The 22151-nt window shown below is 44.6% G+C and overlaps 2 protein-coding genes across 4 annotated transcripts; one reads left to right on the forward strand and one right to left on the reverse strand.

The window, feature by feature from the left end:
- Nucleotides 1-5081: 5081 nt before the first annotated feature.
- On the forward strand, nucleotides 5082-17036 carry LOC127773240 (E3 SUMO-protein ligase SIZ1). Of its 3 annotated transcripts, none has more exons than XM_052299276.1 (17): nucleotides 5082-5447; nucleotides 6181-6261; nucleotides 6503-6545; nucleotides 6749-6827; nucleotides 6933-7095; nucleotides 7210-7337; nucleotides 7779-7847; nucleotides 8441-8528; nucleotides 9161-9236; nucleotides 9412-9485; nucleotides 11323-11430; nucleotides 12468-12629; nucleotides 12864-12968; nucleotides 13132-13212; nucleotides 13288-14507; nucleotides 15339-15691; nucleotides 16461-17036. In XM_052299276.1, exons 1-16 carry the CDS (start codon nucleotides 5421-5423, stop codon nucleotides 15364-15366), a joined length of 2532 nt encoding a protein of 843 aa, XP_052155236.1. In that variant the 5' UTR covers nucleotides 5082-5420; the 3' UTR covers nucleotides 15367-15691; nucleotides 16461-17036. The 3 variants fall into 3 exon arrangements, with proteins under 3 accessions (XP_052155236.1, XP_052155233.1, XP_052155234.1); XM_052299273.1 differs by having other exon boundaries at nucleotides 5086-5447; nucleotides 13288-14488; XM_052299274.1 differs by having other exon boundaries at nucleotides 5086-5447; nucleotides 6936-7095; nucleotides 13288-14488.
- A 2309-nt stretch (nucleotides 17037-19345) lies between these two features.
- On the reverse strand, nucleotides 19346-20772 carry LOC127773245 (uncharacterized). The gene has a single exon (XM_052299280.1). The coding sequence runs from the start codon at nucleotides 20720-20722 to the stop codon at nucleotides 19562-19564; it is 1161 nt and encodes a 386-aa protein (XP_052155240.1). The 5' UTR covers nucleotides 20723-20772; the 3' UTR covers nucleotides 19346-19561.
- Nucleotides 20773-22151: the final 1379 nt, after the last annotated feature.

A 22151-nucleotide genomic window follows, 5' to 3' on the forward strand; every position in this document is an offset into this window, starting at 1 on the left:
CTAAATTTAGGGCCCTTAACATACTGCTGTATAATACTAATAATCAATAAGCAGATATTATATATATACATGAGTTATTGCTATAAAATTTAAATTGCATTAAAAAATAATTTATGCTACATATGCATTCGACGACGGAGAGATGAGGACGATTCGATCTATCAAACATAATTACATAAACAATCAAAAGAAGTTAACAAGCTAGGTCTAGAAAAACTTGAGTCTCGGTCTACCTGACGGGCTGTCACTGGGGCTGGGTCGATCAGGCAGGAGGCAGCGATGGCGTCAGGCAAGAGGCAGGAGGGCAGAGGCCGGCCGATGGGCGATGGCGTCGTGGCGACGGGCGCTGGCTGCGCAGCCACGCAGCAGCCGGGCAACAAGGGTGCGCACCCGCGCGGCAGGACAGCGTGTCGGCGACGGGCGCGGGGGCAGGGCAACGGCGATGGCGAGTCGCGATGGCTGGGGTTGAGGGTGCGACGAGACGAAGCGCGGTTGGCGGCGGCAATCACGCGTGCTTTTCTTTTTCTGTTTCCACGCATCTCGCGACGCCGCCTTCTGCATCCGCTCGGGCCTTGTTCGGAAGATTAGCGCAGGGCTAACTTTAAGAGCTAATATTTAGTTTTGAATTGGTATGCTAAACATTAGTCTAAGGTGATATGTTTGGATCCATATCCTGCGTTAATTTTCTGCACGCACAAGACAGCCACAGCACTCTAGCATCGCCCTCCCCTGGGGCGGCACGGGACGGCGGCGAGGCAGAGGGGGAGGAGAGGGGCGGCCACAAGGACGGCGGCGGCGGGGCCTCTCGTCGACCTCTCTTCGGGCGGGCAGGGGAGCACCCACAATGGGGCGGCGGTGGCCACTAGATCCAGGCCGCTCTGGCCAGATCTGGCGGGGTGGCGGCTGGCGGCGGGGAGGGTGGCAGCAACGGCAACGGGGAGGGTGACGGCGAAGGCAGGGGTGCACGGCGCCGGGCGGTGGTGGTTGCAGGCGGCGGGGATAGCGATGGCGGCGTGGATGGCGTCAGCAGAGGGCGCGAAGGCGGCGGCGGTGGTCCCTGCGCGGCAAGCCAGCAACGGCGCGGTGCTTGGTGGCGATGGCGGCGGTCTCCCCCAAATCCGCGCCTCTTGGCCGGATCTAGAGGGTGGCCGGCGGTGGTGGTCAGCGACGGCGGCTGACTTGCGACGACTGGCGACGGCAGTTGGTGACGGCGGCGATGGTGGTGGTCACGGCAGTTGGCGGCGACGGGGTCGGCTGCCGACGCTGACGGAGGACTTGGCGGCGACGCGGAGGCGGACGGCGACAGCGAAGCGGCCGCTGGCAGTGGCGGCGGTTCGCGGAGGCAGTGGCTAGCGTCGGTGGCAGCGGTGACAGTGGTCGACTTGTGGCGGCCGTGTCTGGGGAGGCGCTGGTGACGTCGGCGGATGCGGATCGCTGGTGGCAGCAAGTGGAGGTGCGAGGTGAGGATGGCAACAACGAGGTGGTTGGGCGTTCAACAGCAACGGCTATGGTGGTGGCAGCCGTGACTGCGGTCATCGGAGGCATGACGGCCTCGGACGGCCAGCCGAGGGCATGGGAGATGGCTACATTTGGCCGGTGCTTCATCGTTTGGTGGAGGGGTCGAAGACCGGCTTGGCGCAGACGATGGCAGTGGAGGCTGGCTCGGCACGAGAGGCGCAGGCGGCGGAGATGGAGGCCGGCTTGGCGCGAGAGGCGCGGCCGATGGAGGGAGGTCGGATTGGCGCGAGAGGCGCGGCCGATGGAGGGAGGTCGGATTGGCGCGAGAGGCGCGGCCGATGGAGGGAGGTCGGATTGGCGCGAGAGGCGCGTCTGGTGGAGGAGGCCAGCTTTGGCGTGAGAGGCGCGGCCGGCGGTGGAGGAGGCGATCTAGGTGTGAGGAGGAGCTGCTGGTGGGTGTGGCGCGATCTTTGGCGCTCGAAGGCTGGCCGGCGGGAGACGCCGGTGCAGGGGTCCCACAGGTTGGCAGAGCTTATGTGGTGGTGGGGCATCGGTGCGTCAGCCGTGGATTTGCAGGTGGTGAGCGGTGGATGAAAACTCAGTCCGGCCATGGCCGGACCGACAATGATAGTTCATTCCCCCTCCTGAGGGCGTTGTCGTGCTGTCTCACCCCTCAAGGGCGATTGCCGGGCGAAAGCCCAGTCTTGGCTTCTTCGAGTCCCGATGGATGTCGGTAGTGGCTTTTCCGTCTCTTCTGTTCTTGTAGACGTCGTTTTGGCATCCCCTAGGGGGCGATCTTGTCTGTGTCCCTTTGTTGGTCTAGTGGCGGTCGGCCACGCTTAGCGGCGCCTGGTCCGATGCTAGCCTTCTTCTGGGCTTGTGTGTTGGCGATGCCGGTGTGTGGGTGGTGGTATATTTTTCCTTTTTCCTGGTTACGACCCTCCAGGGTTGTAATCTTGTAATTTTTTCATGTTCTATCATTAGAACTTCGCACCGTCTCGTGCGAGTCGTTCAAAAAAAAGATATGTTTGGATCCATGGGCTAATTTAGGGCTAAAAGGTAAAGAGAGAGTACAAATAAGGGAGAGAGAGAGAGAGGGGGAGATAAGGTTGTTTTTTATGGTCTCCACAGAAAATTAGCCCCATTAGCATCCTTTGGAGGGGCTAATGTTTTGAGGAGGCTAATTCACTTTAGCCCCAAATTAGTCCACTTGTTTGGATCGTTGTGGGCTAATTCAAGACTAAAAGGTGGGGGCTAATAATTAGCCCATGGAACCAAATAGGGCCCTGGTCTCTTGACCGCGCGTCGTGCGTGACGCTTTGCCTCTTTCGCCTTGGGGGGAGGGGAGGGGGCCCTGCGATTTTGGGGGCTCAGAGCGGCCACACCGCTTGTCCCCCCCTCCAGGGCCAGCGCTGGATATGTGGAAATGAGCAGCCATATTCATGTGAGTTTTTTTTTGTTTTCCAAAATTTATCTTTGCCTGACGGTTGTCTTAACCGGCCACCTGTAAAAATCGTATTTTCGCAGATGGCTGTCTTAACCTAACCGCTGGCATAAAAGATTTTCGCTGGTGGCTGGGCTAGATCATCCGCCAGTGAAAATTATGTATCTCTAGCGGTTGATGGCCGCTAGTGAAGATGGTGTATTTTCACTTGCCATTGGTCACTGGCGGTAGCGTTAATAGCCAGAGAAAACTGAAAATGGCCACTAGGAAAAATTCATTTTGTAGTAGTGGCGGCGGTGGCCCCAGCCCGACGGCAAGTAGTGGCCTCGGCGAATAGCGACGTCAGCCCTGTCTAGCAACGGGAGAGGCGACAACCTCAGCACTGATTGCGAACAACTGCCCGACGAGCATCGACCTCGGCATCGTCGAGCAACGGCCTCGATGTAAGCGGCGGTGACCCCGGTGAGCAGAGGCCTCAGCCTCAGGTAGCAGGAGCAGCGGTGTCCTCGTCCTCGGCCTCGAGCAAACAATGGCGCATGGTGGCGTCGATGACCTCAGCATGTTGTCAGTTTGAGAAGCTAGTTTCTTTGGATGGGACTAGGACATGAATGATTCACATCTTTTTTTGTTTTATTCAGTTCTTAGATAGGATGATTTTGTTGATTTAGGCATCCTTCTGGGCATGCTGTGGGCATTGATTTGGTTTGATTCAGTTCATATATAGGATGATTTTGTTGATTTAGGCATCCATTTGGGCATGTTGTGGGCATCAATATGTGATGCTGACAGAGCTGGCTCGGATTGAGCTTCTTCTTGTTTTGTGATACAGATTGAGGCTTATGAGACATTGGTGATGTGATACTTCAAGGTTGGCTGGGCTTTTTTCTTTCTTCCCTTTCCCCATTTTCCTTGGGTTCTCTAAAGTAGTAATTACCTGGTTGGATTTTGTATCAGTTTCTGATTTCCGATTATGTTCTTTGTGCATTGTACGCGACATGAAAGATGGAGGGCGTCACTCAGCAAGGGCAGGAAGGCGCCCTGCCTACGGACGAAAACGTATTATGTGACGATTGAAAAATTTTAAAAAATTAAGTAGGTATAGATATAGATATATATGTATAGGATAAGTAAAAATAAACTTATCGTTTTAGGACGGGAAGATAAGCAAAATAAAAGGTTGACAAAATGACAAAAGTACAATACAATCGAACATCACCCCTCTATAAACTGGACAACTTGGTCCATTAGCTAGTTGGGCTACACTGAACGTATAATAATTAAGGCCCAGTTTAGTCTACACTAAATAAGGTCCGTTAGCTAGTTGGGCTAAATCTGTGCCCAACAAAGCCCATATACGGCCCATGTTTACCTCCAAGTTGCAAGCCGGCTAAATCTGGCCTAACTATCAGGAACCAACAGGTTAGAATAGGTTCACTTTGATCCCTTAATTTGACCCCGAGTTTGAAATTCGTCGAACTGAAATACCAGTATAACCCATCCCCCACTCCCAATACCGTATCAACTTTGATCTCAAGGCAATACGAGTCCTGGTTTTTGTTCGACGTGGCACATTGACTCTAGTCAGATGTGCTAACTCGGACATACCGCTGGGAGACGGTAAATGGCCATCATTCTGACGAAACGACCCCAGACAGCCGGGCTTGGTAGTAGGGGAGGTAACGATGGCGAGGGGATTTCTTCGCCAGGAGCTCAAGTGGCCTCACGATGAGCGGAATCTCATGGTGACCGTGTCGCACAAGTGGACTCAATGCGCCACGTCGGATGAAATTGGGAGTTATACTGCCTTAGGACCAAAGTTGCTACGGTACCAAGAGTTGGGGGATGGGTTATACCTGATATTTTTTTCAGGGATAAATTTTAGACTCAGCGCCAAATTGACGGACCTAAAGTGAATTTAGCCCATATACAGCCCATCAGGTTTATCTCCACGTGGCAAGTGGCAACACGGCCCATCCACTGTACGATATGACGTGGCGGGTCAATCTCACTCCCAAGGTCCCACTCGAGATAGCTGCGACGGTGGTGTGCGCGTAGCAATTAAAGTGGGAGAGGCGACCTGACCAACCCACCACCCCCCTCGTTCCGGTCGCGGACTCGTACGTACGGCCCCAAAACCAGATTTGATAGCAGCCGATACGTCCGCCGCGGCGGCTGAATAGGAGAGAGAAGAGAAGAAAAAAACAAACCACAACGAACTACCCCCTCCTCGTCGAGCCGACGCGAGAGAGAAGAAGAGAAGAGAAAAGAGGAAAAAAACCCCACGCATCCATACAAAACAAGGCGAGGGCGAGGAGGAAAGTGGGTTGCGGCTTGCTGCGCGTGTGGAGTCGCCATTCCCCAATTCGCTGCGCCGCCAGCCGGATCTCGTCTTGCCCCCTGCGGCGGCGGTTTGGGCCCCCCCTTCCGATCGGTTTCCCCCCCGCACATGGTCGTGGCGGCGGCGGAGGTGGTGGTGGTGCGGGAGTAGGGAGGCGGGCGAACCGAGGCGGCGGCGCCGATGGCGGACCTGGTTTCCAGCTGCAAGGTAGACTCGCGTTCCCCCGCCCGCCGGTAAATTCGACCCCGATCTCCGCCGATTCCGCGGCGTAATTCGGCGCCGGGGGGGGGGGGGGGGGGGGGGGAAGGGGATTCGTTGCGTCGCGCGCGTCTGTTTTGAGGCGGGGAAGGTTGCGGCGTGCCTGGCCCCGCCCTTGCTCGCCGTGTTTGCTTGTAGATGATGAGATGATTAGTTAGTTTTGTCGATAGTTTTAGTTTTTTTTTTTCCAGTGGTTGCTGTGGAGTTTATTAGTGCCTAGCTCTCTGGCGTTTAGGGTTGCGGATTAATCGGTGATTTCAGTATAGCACCTGGCGAGGGGCTTCACTGGGCAGTTCAATTGCTTAGGCTGGCGCTTTCGCTTGTTGGCAAATCCCCCACATTTGCTTGATCCGTAGTCTGTCCCATGCTGTATGGTTTTGTATCATACGGGAAGCATCCAGATGTTTCATGTCATACTAATCACTAATTAAGTTGCTCAGAAAATTGCTAATTTTCACTTTCTTCAGTTTGGTAGTTTGGGTCCTTGTGTTCCATGACAGTTAATTTAGCATGGTTAGTTGCGTCATGCTTAATTCCAGGCAAGAGTATCTCTGCTTTGATTTGGAATTGATCCCAGTATTTAGTCCATGGATCAAACGCCAGTTGTACCTTATGTATGTGTCATGCCAAATGAATTGCTTTGGTAACTTTAGCATTGACCCCTTTGCCTTTTTCATTGCAGGATAAACTGGCATACTTTAGAATAAAGGAACTCAAAGATATATTAAATCAGCTCGGCTTACCAAAGCAAGGAAAGAAGCAGGTCAGCAAATTTTGTTCCTGTTAATCTTTTTTACATCACCATCTATCAGACGGCAGTTTCAACTAAATGAGAATATGAGATGTAAGCTTTTGAGGTGAACCGGTAGTAGAGACTCTCATAATACAGCATTGGTGGGATCTTTGGTGGTAATGGTGGTCTGATATGAAGAGCTCATTTCAATGAGCTATTTCTTAGCTCGTTGTCTTTTGTTTTCTGATATACTTCTCTTATATTCTCACAGGATCTTATTGATAGGGTGTTGGCACTCTTAACAGATGAGCAAGGTATGCATTTGTCTGTTGTTTCTGCTTCCCTGGTCTATGTTAGTACCTTACATATCAAGTCATGTACTGACATGCTAAATTTTGCACTGTTTCATTCCCTGTATTTGTTTCAGTGGTGTCTAATCCATCAGCATGAACGGATGATGCCTTTTCTATTTTCTAGTTTTAAAAACCTAAATTTGTGTGTTCTTTTCTTGTTGCAGGTCAAAGGCATCATGGATGGGGAAGGAAAAATTCTCTCACCAAGGAGGCAGTGGCAAAAATTGTTGATGATACATACAGGTTAAATTTCATTGTTTCATAAAATTGACCATGTGGCATAATAGTGTGGATATTTGAGATGAAATCAGTGGTGCTTCTCTTTTGAGATCTTTATGCCTTCATTAGCAGGAAAATGCAAATCCAATGTGCTCCTGATCTAGCCACCAGGAGCCACAGCGGATCAGATTTCAGTTTCAGGCCTAAAGAGGAAGCCTATGACTCTTTCCAGCCAGAGGCCAAAGTTCGCTGCATTTGCAGTAGCACAATGGTTAATGACAGCATGATCCAGGTATTATAACATTTTTTATTTCTTACATTCCTTTCTTTTTGAAAGATCGTTACGGCATGTGCCATCCCTCTTTTTATTATTATTATTTAAATCATGTATCATGTCTTTCTGCAGTGTGAAGATCAGCGATGCCAAGTGTGGCAACATTTGAATTGTGTACTCATTCCAGATAAGCCTGGGGAGAGCGCTGAAGTTCCACCCGTTTTCTACTGTGAATTATGCCGACTGAGTCGGGCAGACCCGTATGTCTTTCTACTATTTGATTTTTCTTTGGGTGGGGTTAAGCAGGTAAATCTGTGGTGGAAACCACTGCATTTTTTAAAGAAAAATCAAAACAAAAACATATTTAGGGAAGGTGATAGTACATGCTCTTGTAATTCCATGTGCAAACTTGATTTTGCTTGTGAGATATGAAAATGGAAAACAGTGAACGAAAAGACAAACATCAAGAATTCAAGATGTGTGGCTTTTACCTTGTTGTTTCTCAATTTCATATCTCATTAATGAAATTAATTTTGATCTTCTGATTTCACACAGTTTAATAATGTATCACCTCCTCTGTGCATGAGATTACTTGGGGATTTTTTGAAACTTGTACAAAATGGTTTCCAGTTTATCACCATATATTCTACAAAATGGGATTAAGTTTTGATTTGCTGCAGCTACATGCTTTGAATTTGCAGATTTTGGGTCACTGCTGGAAATCCATTACTCCCAGTGAAATTCGTGTCATCTGGTGTTACAAATGATGGGTGGGTATAAATGGATTCTTCTTACTGGCAACATTTTAACTGATAATAATCCGTGGCTGACTATTTATTTATTATTGATGCTCTTCTTTCTCTATTTCGTCTTTGCAAAAATGGCAGTTTTTCCAACACCTTTATTTACATTCACTGGTAGCTCGCTAGGCTCTCCCTTTCAGTCACTCCTTCAAATAGAAAAACAGTTCATGACACTTTTTTCATCATGCCTCTTAAATTTTTTTCATTGTTGCACAATCATAGAATGTTTACAGTTACACTACGGCTCATAATTACATACGTAGGTAAAATCCATTGTTGATACTTGATAGTCATGAGTTTACTTTGTCACATGCCTCTCCATATATTGTACAAGGCTCTTCTTAGTAGTTACTTGTCACATTATAATAATCCTTGTAACATATGGTAAATTCTCCAGTTAACGTTATTTGTGACTATACAACATTTTGTCTAGCACATTTATGGACGACAGTATGCTTAGAAGGTTCAATTGCTATTCTATTTACTCTAAATTGTCTCGTTTAATGATCATGTGTTACTTGTGATGTATGACATCCTTATTAATCCTCTCATATCTTTAGAACAAGTGTACCTCAAAGTGTGGAGAAAAGCTTCCAGCTTTCTCGATCAGATAGAGAAACTGTCCAGAGACAAGAATATGACCTCCAGGTTTGTTCTATTCTACAAAGCTAAGTTAAATATGCTTGAGTTTTGGAGTCCTCAGTTCAACTTAATATTGCGTCAATATTGTAATATCATAATGCTCTTGAGTACCAAGTAAGAAACCATATGGGTTTATGCCACTCAGTTCTTTAGGACGTTCATAAGTTTTTTTGTTGATTTTAGGCTTATATGAATAGCTCTTATCAATGGTGAAGGCAAACCTTTGACCAATTCATTTTCCTTTTGTAACATGGAATTCACACAATATGAGTAATGCGTCTATTGTGCAATTGTTTTCATTGGTTGTATTGTGAAGACAAAGCACTGTGGATAAGTTATGTTCTCTATGTAACATGAAATATTCTTAATTTGTTCTGTTACAAGCCAACTGTATTTACTTTGTGTTGTTGCAAATTTTCATCTGTACCATGTGGATGCTACTTGCTAGCATTGTACAAAGAAATTTTCTTTGTGCAAAAGTTTGAATTTATGTGGACCAGGCTGATTTCGAATTCATTTCGTCCAATGATGAAACATGGTTTAATTCATTTCGTATTGTTTTTTTCCTTGCATAAATCTAAGATATGCATGCATATATTGTTCGTTTATACTATCTGAAGCAGTGAATGTGTTGACAGGTTTGGTGCATGCTTTTGAATGACAAAGTTCAGTTCAGGATGCAGTGGCCCCAATATGCAGAATTGCATGTTAATGGTATTGTTGATGATTTTGTAGCACAATTTGATTCACTTTCATATTTGAATTGCATCCCAGCTTAAATATTGTCTTATATGTTGTGCAGTTATGCTGTTGTTGGTTAATACTTCACGTTGGTCTTTCTTTAAAATAAGTTACTATCTGTGTAACATTAGTTTCATTTTATGTTCAGGTATTTCTGTACGAGTAGTGACTAGACCTGGTTCTCAATTACTAGGGATAAATGGACGGGATGATGGTCCACTGGTAAGTTCAATTTCCTTCTGTCGCATTGGTAAGATCTAGATACTAATTGGCAGAGATTTGGCTATCCTATTTGATATTCCTGTATGTTATTCTATTTTAAGTTGTGCCATTTTTGTTGTTCTCCGGTTGACAGAACCTAACGTTATTGAGTGGAGTTACAACCTTAAAATGGAACCATGTTATTTACAAAACCTTTGGGCTTGTTTTCATTGATCTGTAGTTAAAATTTGCTTTATCTTCTAGTGGCGGCCTGTAAAAATTTGCTTCTGTATTTTTAATGCTCCTATAAAATCTCCTAAAATCATATTCGCAGTAACTCTTAGGTGGAAAGTCTCATTGAGAATCTTAGCTGGATGTGTTTAGTATGAGAAAAATTTACTGCCCAGTTTGAAACAGATTATTGACCGGATTATTGTCATGGATTATTTACATGATCATAGATATAGATTAAATATTTGATAAATAAACTTAACGAATACAGCATAGAACAAGGGATCTAAATAATGCAGTAGAAGAAAGGTTTTTTTTTTTTTTTTGAGAAAAACGTAGTTTTAGAGGCATGGAGCAAATAATCTGTGACAGTAATCCAGTTAAGTAGCTGAAAAGAACAGGGCCTGGTTGAAGATCCAGTTAAGCTTGCAGAGTCTTGCAGCTAGGGGTGATACAGTTGAAAACCAGCATTAAGGTTTGGAAGAATAGTGCATTCTCTTAGTTTAGGAAGTACTGTGAGAACAACCATCGGTTGACAGTAGTTGTTGTCTTATCTAGTCACTAGGAATCATGGCCATGAGTCTGAATCATCAGTCGCCACAACAGTATCACCTATCTTACCCAGTGGGCACCAGCCACCATGTGAATCTTGCATATGGAGAGCTGGAGACTTGGCTTATTGCTTATTCTGGTTTCTAATGATTGTAAGGCTTTCTATTCTTATTACGCATATCCTGTCTACGAAAAAGGACAATATGCCACTCCATTCGTTGGGTTTAGACGAAATGCCACCCACTAGAATGCAAAGGATAAAATGCCACTCAATAGGTTACCTTCAGGATATTTTGCCACTTTGGGGGGATTTTAAGACCAAAATACCCTTGGCTGTGGAGAGAGAGGAAGAAAGGGAAATGGCTCTGCTCGCCGGCGGCAGCGGTGAGCTGCGATGGGGGAGGACAGCGGCGGCGATGGGGGGAGGAGGGCGGCGACTGGGGGAGGAGGACGGCAGCGCTGACGGGACGGCCTCACGCGCTCGCAGCTTGCCACCTCCGGCGCCGCCCCCCCCCCCCCCCCCCCCCCCCCCCCCGCGCGCGTTTGCCACTCACCGCTCGCCTTCTCTGGCGCCACCCGCACACGGGTATGCGCTCGCTGCTCACGGCACCGCCGTCCTCCTTCCCCATCGTCGTCCGCCCCTGCACACTCACCACCCGCCGCCGGCAAGCACGGACACTGCCCAGCTCGACCTTCTCCGGCGCTCCCCTTTCCCCTCTTTCTTCCTCTCTCCACAGCCAAGTGTATATTGGTCTTAAAATCCCTCAAAGTGGCAAAATATCCTGAAGGTAACCTATTGAGTGGCATTTTATCCTTTGCATTCTAGTGGGTGGCATTTTGTCTGAACCCAACGAATGGAGTGGCATATTGTCCTCCTTCTCCTACTTGGCGTTATGCTTCCATTTTAAATATTCCCAGGCATAGGGCATTATTTTTACATGAAGCAAGCTTTCACATGCATTCTTATATAGTAACGCTTGTTGCCACATTGCTTTACTTTTAATTCTATTTCCAAAGTTTTGGTTCTGCATAGCTTGTACTATCATTCTCATGGTTGTTTTCCCTTTATTTGCAGATAACCACATGCAGTAGAGAGGGAATTAATAAAATTTGCTTATCAAGGGTCGATGCTCGGACATTTTGCTTTGGTGTTCGAATTGCTAAACGGAGGACTGTTGCTCAGGTATTTCCATTTGACCTTTTGATTTATGAAATGATAATTTTCAGATTCACTTCTCCCAGATGTGTTTGTTGATTTGATTGAAATATAATCTCCTTTTGAAATGTGTACAAGCAAAACTGAGGTTTCTACATGAGTTTATTGTATTCTTGAACCATATTCCTCTGTATACATCATTGCACTTTTAATTATTTCACAAGAACGACATTTATGAGCCACAAGATCAAATTAGGAATTTATACTGTCGAGATCTTTCCAAACGGTTCTCAAATTTCACTCTTCTCTAAGGGTGCTTTCAACACTCATCTGACCAGGAAAGAAATCCAGTTAGCCGCTTGGTCCATCAACCTTCATTGACATTATGGTCAAGCTCTGAGTACTGATAGGGAAAACTGCAAATTACACCACAAAAAAAATCATATAGTTTGCAAAGATTAACATTAGCTTTATCTGTTGGTTGGTGGCAATGACTAATAGGGATATTTTTGCAAGTTATGACTTCAATGATCTGAGCATTATACGCGTGTTTCTTTTTGAACTGTTTCTTGTACACCAAACTGCTTTTAGTTTAGAACTGTTGAATGGCTTTCCAGTTCAATCCATTTTGATGGTGATGTTCTTAATAGAAATTCGTTCCACAAATTCGCTATTGAAGCATATAAATACATATCTTGGCTAATTGTTGCTGTGAAGTGCTTACTCCTCTGTTTTCAAAAGAAACAATTTTGCTCTACTTTTAAGCAGTATGTACATTATGGTCGTATTATGTTACATGTTCCTATTGAAGAAGTCATGCATGGTTTAGTTTAACATTTTCTGATGAATTACAAAATTTAATAAAGTTATTACCTGGAAATGTCTGAAATTTTATTACCCTCCTCTTTGCTTAAAGGAAGAAACGTATATTTTAAGCATAATAATGAAAGGGGGAATGCTAAGCGCTGTCTTTATTTCCTTGAGATGTTTCATTCCTCTAGAAAGGCCAACAACTCTCTTAGCTAACACCTTTTCTGATTCTAATTGAGCTATTGTTTAACCAGGTTTTGAACTTAGTTCCAAAGGAAGCTGAAGGAGAGTCTTTTGAGCATGCTCTTGCTCGTGTTCGGCGCTGTCTCGGAGGTGGAGACACTGCAGAGAATGCTGATAGTGACAGTGATTTGGAAGTGGTTGCGGAGTCTGTTACAGTCAACCTTCGTTGCCCTGTGAGTTTTTGTTACGTATAACTGTTTAGTTAGCTTAACATATGTTTGTTAAGTGTACACTACAGTATGCAGATATAGTCATTCTATCAGGTTATTGATGTCCATTGTTCATTGATCTGGAGTAGTTTTAGCACATATAGGTTCTAATGCCATGTCAAGATGTGTGTAAGGCTAAGCCTTTCTTGTGATGCAAAATTGGAGACTAATCTAATTTGTTTTCTAACATATCTTCAGAATAGTGGATCCAGAATGAGGATTGCTGGGAGATTCAAGCCTTGCATTCACATGGGTTGTTTTGATCTTGAAACTTTCGTGGAATTGAATCAACGGTCCCGCAAGGTTAGATCTTGTGTTCCCTGATGCTCATCCTTCAGATACATGTGTGTTCATCCAGGAAAGAGTTACTTTTTTCTGGAGCTCACAACCCACCTTTTGACATGTTGATGCTTTCATATTTTCCTTTTATATCCTCTGATTGCTCTTTTCTCTTGTTTCTATACAGTGGCAATGTCCAATATGTTTAAAGAATTACTCTCTTGAGAGCTTGATGATTGATCCTTACTTCAATAGGATTACTTCTCTGGTAAGTTTTCATTGTACCTCTAAATCTTTTTGTCAGATCCACAGCATTTTGTGATTATTTTTCTTTTGGATGCAGTTGCGCAATTGCAATGAGGATGTCAATGAGGTTGATGTCAAGCCTGACGGATCTTGGCGTGTGAAGGGTGATGCTGCAAGTAGAGAATTATCTCAGTGGCATATGCCTGATGGTACCCTTTGTAATCCTAAGGAAGATGTCAAACCTGCCATGCAAAATGGAAATGAACAAATGATGGAAGGTACTTCTGATGGACAGAAATCTTTGAAAATTGGAATAAAGAGAAATCCAAATGGAATCTGGGAAGTTAGTAGTAAAGCAGATGACAAGAAGCCTTCTGTGGTTGGAAATCACATGCAAAACAATAGTGGGTTCCGAGCTCTAAACAACATTATGCATATGAGCAATAGCCCAACTAGTAGTTATAGAGACGGGGAAGACCCAAGTGTGAACCAAGAGAGCAATAGGCATGTTGACTTATCATTGAACAATGGTAATAATGAGTTTGACAGTTTCTCTCTCAATTTTGGCCAAGCATGCAATACAGATGATAGACCACAGCAACAACATAATGCCACAGACGTCATTGTTCTTAGTGATTCTGATGAAGAGAATGATGCTATGGTTTGTCCACCAGCTGTCTATGACAATACTACCACTGCAAATGGTAGTGGTTTTCCTTTCACCACTAATGGTACTGGATATACTGAAAGGTACCAGGAAGATGCCGGCGTTGGTACAAGTGGCCTTGGTTTATTGAGTAACAATGTTGATGATTTTGAGATGAATAACTGGCAAATGCATTCTTCTTATCAACAACCTGAACAAGGCTTCCAGTTTTTTGGGAATGATACTGATGTCCATAATACTTTTGTTGGTTCACACAATTCCTTTGGCTTAGCACCAAATGACTATTCTCTTGATTGTAATGTTGGCGTAGAGGAGGCTTCGGTAACTCCTGCTCTTTCAGTCTGCCGGAATAGTAATGAAATGCATGGAAGTTTGGTTGATAACCCACTGGCTTTGGTTGGCGATGATCCATCCTTGCAAATTTTTCTTCCAAGTCAACCTTCCTCTGTTCCTCTTCAGGAAGAACTTAGCGAGCGTGCTAATGCACCAAATGGGGTTCAGTCTGATGATTGGATATCCCTTACACTCGCAGCGGGTGGAGGTGGTAACGAAGAGCCTGCACCTGCTGATGTCAATTCACAGCCACAAATTCCATCAACAGAGACAGGGATCGAACCATTGACCGATGCTGGTTTGTCTCCCTTTTCCGAGTTTAGTTCTTTATTCATGTGACAGTTATATTCTAAGGCAATGGTTTACTCTTGAAATATTTTTACCAACAACTTAAAATTTCTATCCATTTGCTTAGTCATATTTTTTTTCAGTTGAATTATTTCCTTGTATGATATTATATCCGTGCGTGATACTTTGCTTTTCCATGTTTTCATAACTAGTTAAATTGGCTAACAATTATCTTAACATAATTTTGTTGTGAACTGATTACTGACTGGAAAGAAAACAGTGATGAATTAGCACAATGTGGATAAGACTACTGGAAACATAGTTGCTGCTAACCTTTGGTGATCCTTGAGTATCTCTTCAACTAAGTTACCAAGCATGATTATTCCACCTTTTTGTTTCATGAGTAAAGAGTTCATTAGTTTTTGCTCTTAATGCATTTTTTAGGGGCTGCAGAGACCCACATCACCAATTGTATTGCTAAGCTTATACTTGTAGCAAATGTCGATTCACACCGGGCCTGCTTTCTCTTTTCTTCAGTAACACTACCAATTTTGAAGGAATTTGCGTAGTATCAAGATATTTGTTATACCAAATGCATCTAAGCCTGTCTTCTATTATCAGCCCATCTCTAGGGTGGTTTGGTAGTTACAATTTCTATGGATTTTGGTGTCTGTTATGGTCGCCTATATAACAGGGGTTATGCTTGGTTGGAACATATGCAGGAACATCCAGGTCTTTTGTCTGCTAGTGGTTATTGTTGGGTGTTCCCACCACTATCATCATGTATTATCAGCAATTATTGTTGTGATTGCTCAGTTGGTCCAAAATATTGGCATAATTCCTTTACTCGTTTTTTGCAGCTTCTGCATTTCTGAGCACAAACATTGAAAGACGTAGCGGAGCTGATTTAAATCCAAGAAGGATAGAAAATATATTTTCTCATCCTCGCCAGCCTCGGTCTGTTAGGCCTCGACTCTGTTTATCAATAGATACTGATTCTGAGTAGTTTGGACATCATAACAGGGTAACTGAGTTTGCATTAGTTTGGCAAAGCTGCCATCCAGAAATCATGATTTATACTGAGGTGGGGTTATCGGTCGTCTGGTTGATGTAAAGAAAAACACCAGCATTGATGCTTTGTTGCCTCAATGGTTTACAAGCTTTCAAGTGTTCTATTTGATCCAGGAGGGATCTGCATAGAGGACATCTGATGGTGAGCATAACTGATTAGTCCTTTTCCCCTGTGTTACTGTTCCAGTTTCCTTGTAGTTTGTTGTTTGCATGTGATTAAAGTTGTTAATTTGCAAGTGGGCATGTCTTTTACCAAATGAAAAGGGAAAGAATGACATAGAAGATCCCTTCCCATTCATTAATGACACCATCTGGAGTTCGATCACAATAGGATAAAAATGTTGCAGATTATAACAGGATAAATAAGAGCAAATTAATATGCTGTTAGTTTCTAAGCACATCATGAAGTTGAATATTCATTCTTATAAAGCTTGTTTGTGCTTCGATTGGCTTTAGAGCTTACACATCATGTTAGGTTCTCTTATTTGCATTTCCCAAAATTTAGTTGTCTGACATATATTCATATGTAACACAAAACATCTACAGTAGTCGAGATTTTCAGATAAGATGGGAGTCGCAGTGAGTAAGCATAGCTGTGTAGGCTTCTTGTTAGAAGCTTGTCTAAAGTAGTTCTTTGCCAGCAGTCAATGAATAAAATTTGCAATATATATGTCTGCTTCTCTGGGTAGTAGAATTATTCGCTGAAGTAGTCCAAATAAGAAGTAAAAGATTTGAACCTCGTATAACAAGAATGTTCCCAGTTTCTTGTGCAGTTGTTAACAGATGATGCTATAAGGTTTTTACTTTAATATCACAGAAATTGTTGAGGCTTGTCAACAAAAAAAGGCATGATATTGTAGTTACATTCCTTCTCATTGGAGGTCGCTAATGTTTTTTTTTTTTTCTGTTAGGTTGGTATAGAAAATTTTCTAACTGGGTATCGAGGCTTAATGTGGCGACTGGAGCAGTTTGTACATTTTTTTTGTTTTGACTTTTACTGGATATAAGGAATAGAGGTGGGGTCATCCCTGGACCCTGGATGCAAGACAAATACATGTGAATGTTTTGTGTGTACCATCATTGTATTTAGGGTTTGGGGGTACTAATTTAGTTGTTTATTAACCTGGTATTTGATGGAGAATAAATTATTCCTGGAAGTGGCGGCCAATAAACAGAGTCGTTGGGGTTTTACTTGGGTAATTGTTGATTAATCTCAGCTTTGCTATGCAATGCACGAGAATGTTGGGTTTTGTGTTAACTGCGCCTTCCATGCTGGCACATCCTACTGTTCGGTGAGTCATGAGGTTAATCATCCCGCTTCCCGGCACGGTACCAAGTTATATTTTTCTCTTCCACGATGGTAAGCACGACTTCTTCTGTTGATTCAGCTTAATGTTTTTGCGATTGTATCAGGACTAAGCCTATTTTTCCCAGTTTTCATCAAAGAGGAATTGATATACATATCAAAAAAAGGAATTTATCTTGCATGCGTCCCTGTGTATTTTTTTTTTTGGGGGGGGCAAGTGTGGTCGTGTGGTTGTACGTGAGTTGACAGTAGTGCACAGTGAGTTTCAGTGTTTGCTTTGACTTGGTTCAGAATCCTCCATCTGGACGATGGGTTCTGGCGTTCTGCACTTCTGCGATTGGGAATGACCCATGAATGTCTCCCTGGTTCTCTGCTTGCACAAGGAGTTAGAGGAAACATGCAATTTGTTCCAGAGGCAGCACCAGACCTACCTGGTGATGGTATTGCACAATGATACGCACTCTGGAGCGTACGGCCGCACGTAGGTGTCAGCCTGCTCCCTCCTTTCCTGCAAATGCAATGCTTTAGCTTTTTCTTGTTTCTTCCCTTGTCCCTCTCACTCAGCATTATCGCTCTTGGGCTATTGACGGTTTGACACTTGATTGCCCTTCCGTTGGTCATGATTAAAAGAGTACTAACAGATCTCAGGCATCTCGAGGTGGTCACTGCTGCTGTTCTCTCTCGTCTCATTAGTCCAAATCCAGATTAATGCACATGTCGTCACTGCACAAGTTGTAGAAGTAGTAGCACGATGCAGGTCAATAAACTATGCTGCTTGCACGCTCTACTCTGGAGTACTCTGTAGGTCAACTTATGGGCAAAGCAGCGGATCACAAGCTTCTTCCACGCATGTCTCCACGATGACTTGCATTTTCTGCCACAAGTGCATTAGATTCTCCGGCCATTCACAACCAACTCGTGCTAGGCAGCCTGCAGGTCAAACATCCTATCTCGTTGATTTTTACAAAGGCGTATTTCTTTATTTCAAAACATTAAATCTTGTGTACATTAAACCTGTGTTTTTTTAAAATCATAAGAGCAGGTACAATAGCAGGCTATAAGCCAACTGCAAACATATTTTAAGAAGATAAATCAGGAGAGAGAAGAGTAGCGAGCTACAGATTTGTAGTTAGCTGTAGCACAGACTCCAAGATACAGTGTGTCTATGACAGATGGAACTAGATATTAATAGTGTAGTATATAACTGTTGTATGAATGAGCTATTAGATTGGCTATAGATGAATTGGAGGTTGTAGGTCGTAGCTGCAGCAATTGAATTCTGATCCAAAAGATCGATTTGAATCCAGAGCAGAAACTTCGAGTCTGCCTCTTTATCAGTACTAGTGCAGAAAACATTGCTGCACATCGCCATAACCATAATGGATGGCAGCAGTAGCTATTTTACGAGTTGTAACTGTCACGAAAGCGAGATGACTAGTGCTGCAGCTGCTACAATGGCCGAGCAACTATAACTTTCGCCAACAAAATTGATTGCTGCTGCCTGTTGGGAATTCCCTTCCTTTGGAATAAAGCTTCCCGGCAATCTTCTTTCTTTACTAGTACTAGCACACCACTGTTTTGATCTGACTCTTGTGCTTAATCCAAAATGCAATTCTGTTTCTTCAGGGCCTCTTGTAGCTGTAAGTGAGTACTCCCTCCGTTCTTAGAAAAAAAAAAGACAAACGGTTTCCGTGTCCAATGTTTAACCGTCCGTCTTATTTGAAAAAATATGAAAAAAATTAAAAAGACAAGTCAAGCATAAAGTATCAATCATGTTTTATCATCTAACAACAATGAAAATACTAATTATAAAATAATTTTATATAAGACGGATAGTTAAATGTTGAACACAGAAATTTGGTTTATTTGTTTTACGGAAGGAGCAGTGCTCAATTGTACTCCATGTACTAGTGGCAGTGATAATCAATTAAAGCTACACATTGTTAGGTGAGACAATTGTACAGGTTTTGTTTAAGCCCCATTGCACAGGACAAACGATTGTACTACTACTAGTAGAGTAGTATCATTCATGGCTACATTGATCTTTTCACCGTACCGTTTTCCACTACTAATAGGACAAGCACTAGATGGTTACATTAAGGGCGATTTAATTAAGAGATTTAAAGCAGTAGCTAGGAGTACTAATTACTTGGTACTTAGGGTGTGTTTAGTTCGCGAAAAAAAAATTTAAGGGTATCACATCGAACGTTTGATCGGATGTCGAAAGGGGTTTTCGGACACGAATGAGAAAACTAATTTCATAACTAGCCTAAAAACCACAAAACGAATTTATTAAGCCTAATTAATTAGTTAATATAGCAATTATAGCTAATTATAGATTAATTATGCTTAAAAGATTCGTCTCGCGATTTTCATGCAAATTGTGCAATTAGTTTTTTAATTTGTCTATATTTAATGCTCCACGCATGTATTTAAAGATTCGATATAATGTTTTTTTTGAACTAAACAAGCTCTTAGTGCTACTCCACCTTGTGCAAATTTACAGCATACTCAGGTAAACTTGATTTATACAAGGAATTTTTTGGCACAGGCATGAGGAATAATAATACTACTAGTATTACCCACAAGAAATTACAGCTTACCATTCTAGACTAATTAACTGAAGAAGAGGAACAAAATGGAAATATATTGCTACTAGTATATCGGATAATTCGATTCCGAATGCAGCTTCGGGGGCCCACCTGCTCAGTGGCCGGCCAATGCCACCGGAGTTGCGGCCGCCGCCGCCGCCGGCGCGTGCCTCCTCCGGCCGCTGCTCCCGCCGTTGGCCCAGAAGCACCCGGCGGTCGTCGCGTCCGCCGCCGTGCCACCCGCCATCTTCGCCGCCGCCGTCGTCGCCGGCTCCGACTTGCACCTCGGTAGCACCAGTGGCCGCGCCGACGAGCACCTCATGTCCTCCTCGTCGTAGTCGTCGTCGTCGTCGTCGACGTCTTCCTCTTCTTCTTCCCTCACCTCCTCTTGCTCTTGCACGGATGCCATCTCTTCTTGCCTCTCCTCGTGCTGCGCTTCCGCCGCCGCCGACGCCTTCTGCGACTTGCGGGGAGAGGGCGCGGCGATCTCCGCGGCGGCGGCGGCGTCCTTGGTCGGCGAGGGCGCGGCGGCGACGGGGAACCTGGAGGTGAGCGGGGACGAGCGGTTCTGTGGCGCGGAGCGGCAGCGCATGAGGAGGAGCGCGTTCTTGGGCGGCGTGGTGGTCGCCGACGAGACGAGCTCCGCTTCCTCCTCCTCCTCCTCTTCGTCCTCCTCCTTGTCGTCGCCGCCGCCATTGATCCCAAGCCGCTCCGCTTCCTCGCCCTCCAACGATCTGAAGACTCCTCCCGCGGAGGCCTCCATCTCCTCGTCCTCCTCGGCGTGCTCTCCCCTCGGATCCGGCTGCTTGGGCGCGGCGGCGACGGCCACGTCCCTGCTGCTAAACACCCACGGCGAGCGGCGGCTCCTCTCTACCACCTCCGGCGACGGCGCCTTCGGACGCCGCCTCCGGTCGAAGTCGAACAGGCCGCCGCAGAGGAACGCCTTCTTGAGGCACCGGCAGTAACCCCTCCCCTTCTCCGGCGCCGCCACCTTGCTCGCCGCCGCCGCCTTCTTCCCCTTCTTCCCCTTCCGCATCCGCACCTGGCCAATGCAGGTCACCTTGGGCGACGAGGGCTCCCCGTCCGCCGCCGCCGCCGCCGCGCGCCCGGCGCCGCCCCGGCCACGCGACACGAACATCGGCGACGTTGCCGGGGCGCGGCGGGAGCGGCCGCCACCGCCTCCTCGCCGGCTCTTGCTGAGCAGAAGCCGCGCCAGCCCCGGCGGCGCCGGCAGCTGCTTCTCCGCGCGCCCGGGGCTCGCCGCCGGCGGCTTCATCGTCGCGACGCGTTCACACTTGACGCACGATGACACGAAGCGAGGGGGGGACACGAAGGAAAGGGAAGCTTATAGCTGCGGGAAGATTAGGCTGTGAAGGAGTGTGATTAGTCAGAAGGCTAATCGTGATTAGTGCTTGGGTGATTAATTAGGAGTGGTCTTAGGATTCGCTCGCCTTTGCTGCTTGGTTGATGTGGACATGGTGCACTGGACCATGCAATATTGGTTTGGTTTGGTTTTGTGTGTGATGTGATGGATGTGTCATGTGTGAGATTCTGGTTTACAATGCTCTGCTGGACTGCTGGTCATGTCATTCTTCTAAATCCTTCAACAGAATTCTATGCATGAATAGACTCACTCCTACTCCCAGTAAAATATACTGTACTCCCTCCTCTTCAAAATATAAAAAAAACCTGTGATATTTTCTTAAGAAAAGATGTGATATTCTTTGTTACTGTCTAGATTCATAGTATAAAAAAAATGTCACAATTTTAGACGGAGGAAGTAACAACTTTTGATCTATAAAATTTATCCCAAAATATAACATCCACATAATTTTTTTCTCAACCAATTATAACTTTCCACTATTCAAATGACGTACGCACCTCCTTTTCTCAATCCTATCACAATATTTTTTTCATTTAATTTTACCAGCTCTTAATATCATTTCCATTTAACGGAGGTAACACTAAGTAGCGGTAATCTTTTGAAAAATTTACTATAAATATTAAGGTTGTGTTCTTAAGTCAATGTTTTTGACTTCATCTCACTCGTTTTCAGCGTGCACATTTCTTAAACTGCTAAACGATAAATGTTTTGCAAAAAATCTATAGGAAAGTTGTTTTAAAAATCATATTAATATATCTTTTAAGTTTTTAGCTAATGCTCGATTAATCATGCGCTAATGAGTGCTTCGTTTTGCATGTCGGAGAGGATGGATTTCCAACCCCTCCTCCTGAACACACCCTAACTCCTCCGTTTTGATTACTTACTATTTTACTATTTAATTTTTATCAAATTATTGGTATTTCTCATATTCTAAAGTAAATTTATAATTGTCTTCCATCTTTACCGTTCATCAACACAGTTATATACTCCATCCATCCCCAAATACAAGAAATTCAAATATTCAAATTTTGTTCTCAAATTTAAGTAGGTTGTCACATCAATCACTTTTTATTTAAATCTCTCCCACTTACCCTCAATCACCATTTCACTCACTATATACTCTCATTTAATAAGTCATTGTAGCCCAAAAAAATCAAAATACTAAAAACAACATAGGATTCCTTATATTTGTGCACGAAAGAAGTACCAATTAGGCCCCCTTGAATCAAAGGAAAAACTATAGGAATTCTAGAGGATTTTATCCTATGGGAAATAATCCTATAGGGTCCTTTGAAACAAAGGATTGTTTCCTATCAATTCC

This window comes from Oryza glaberrima, chromosome 5 (assembly GCF_000147395.1).
Source record: "Oryza glaberrima chromosome 5, OglaRS2, whole genome shotgun sequence".
In the NCBI taxonomy this organism is placed as follows: Eukaryota; Viridiplantae; Streptophyta; class Magnoliopsida; order Poales; family Poaceae; genus Oryza; species Oryza glaberrima.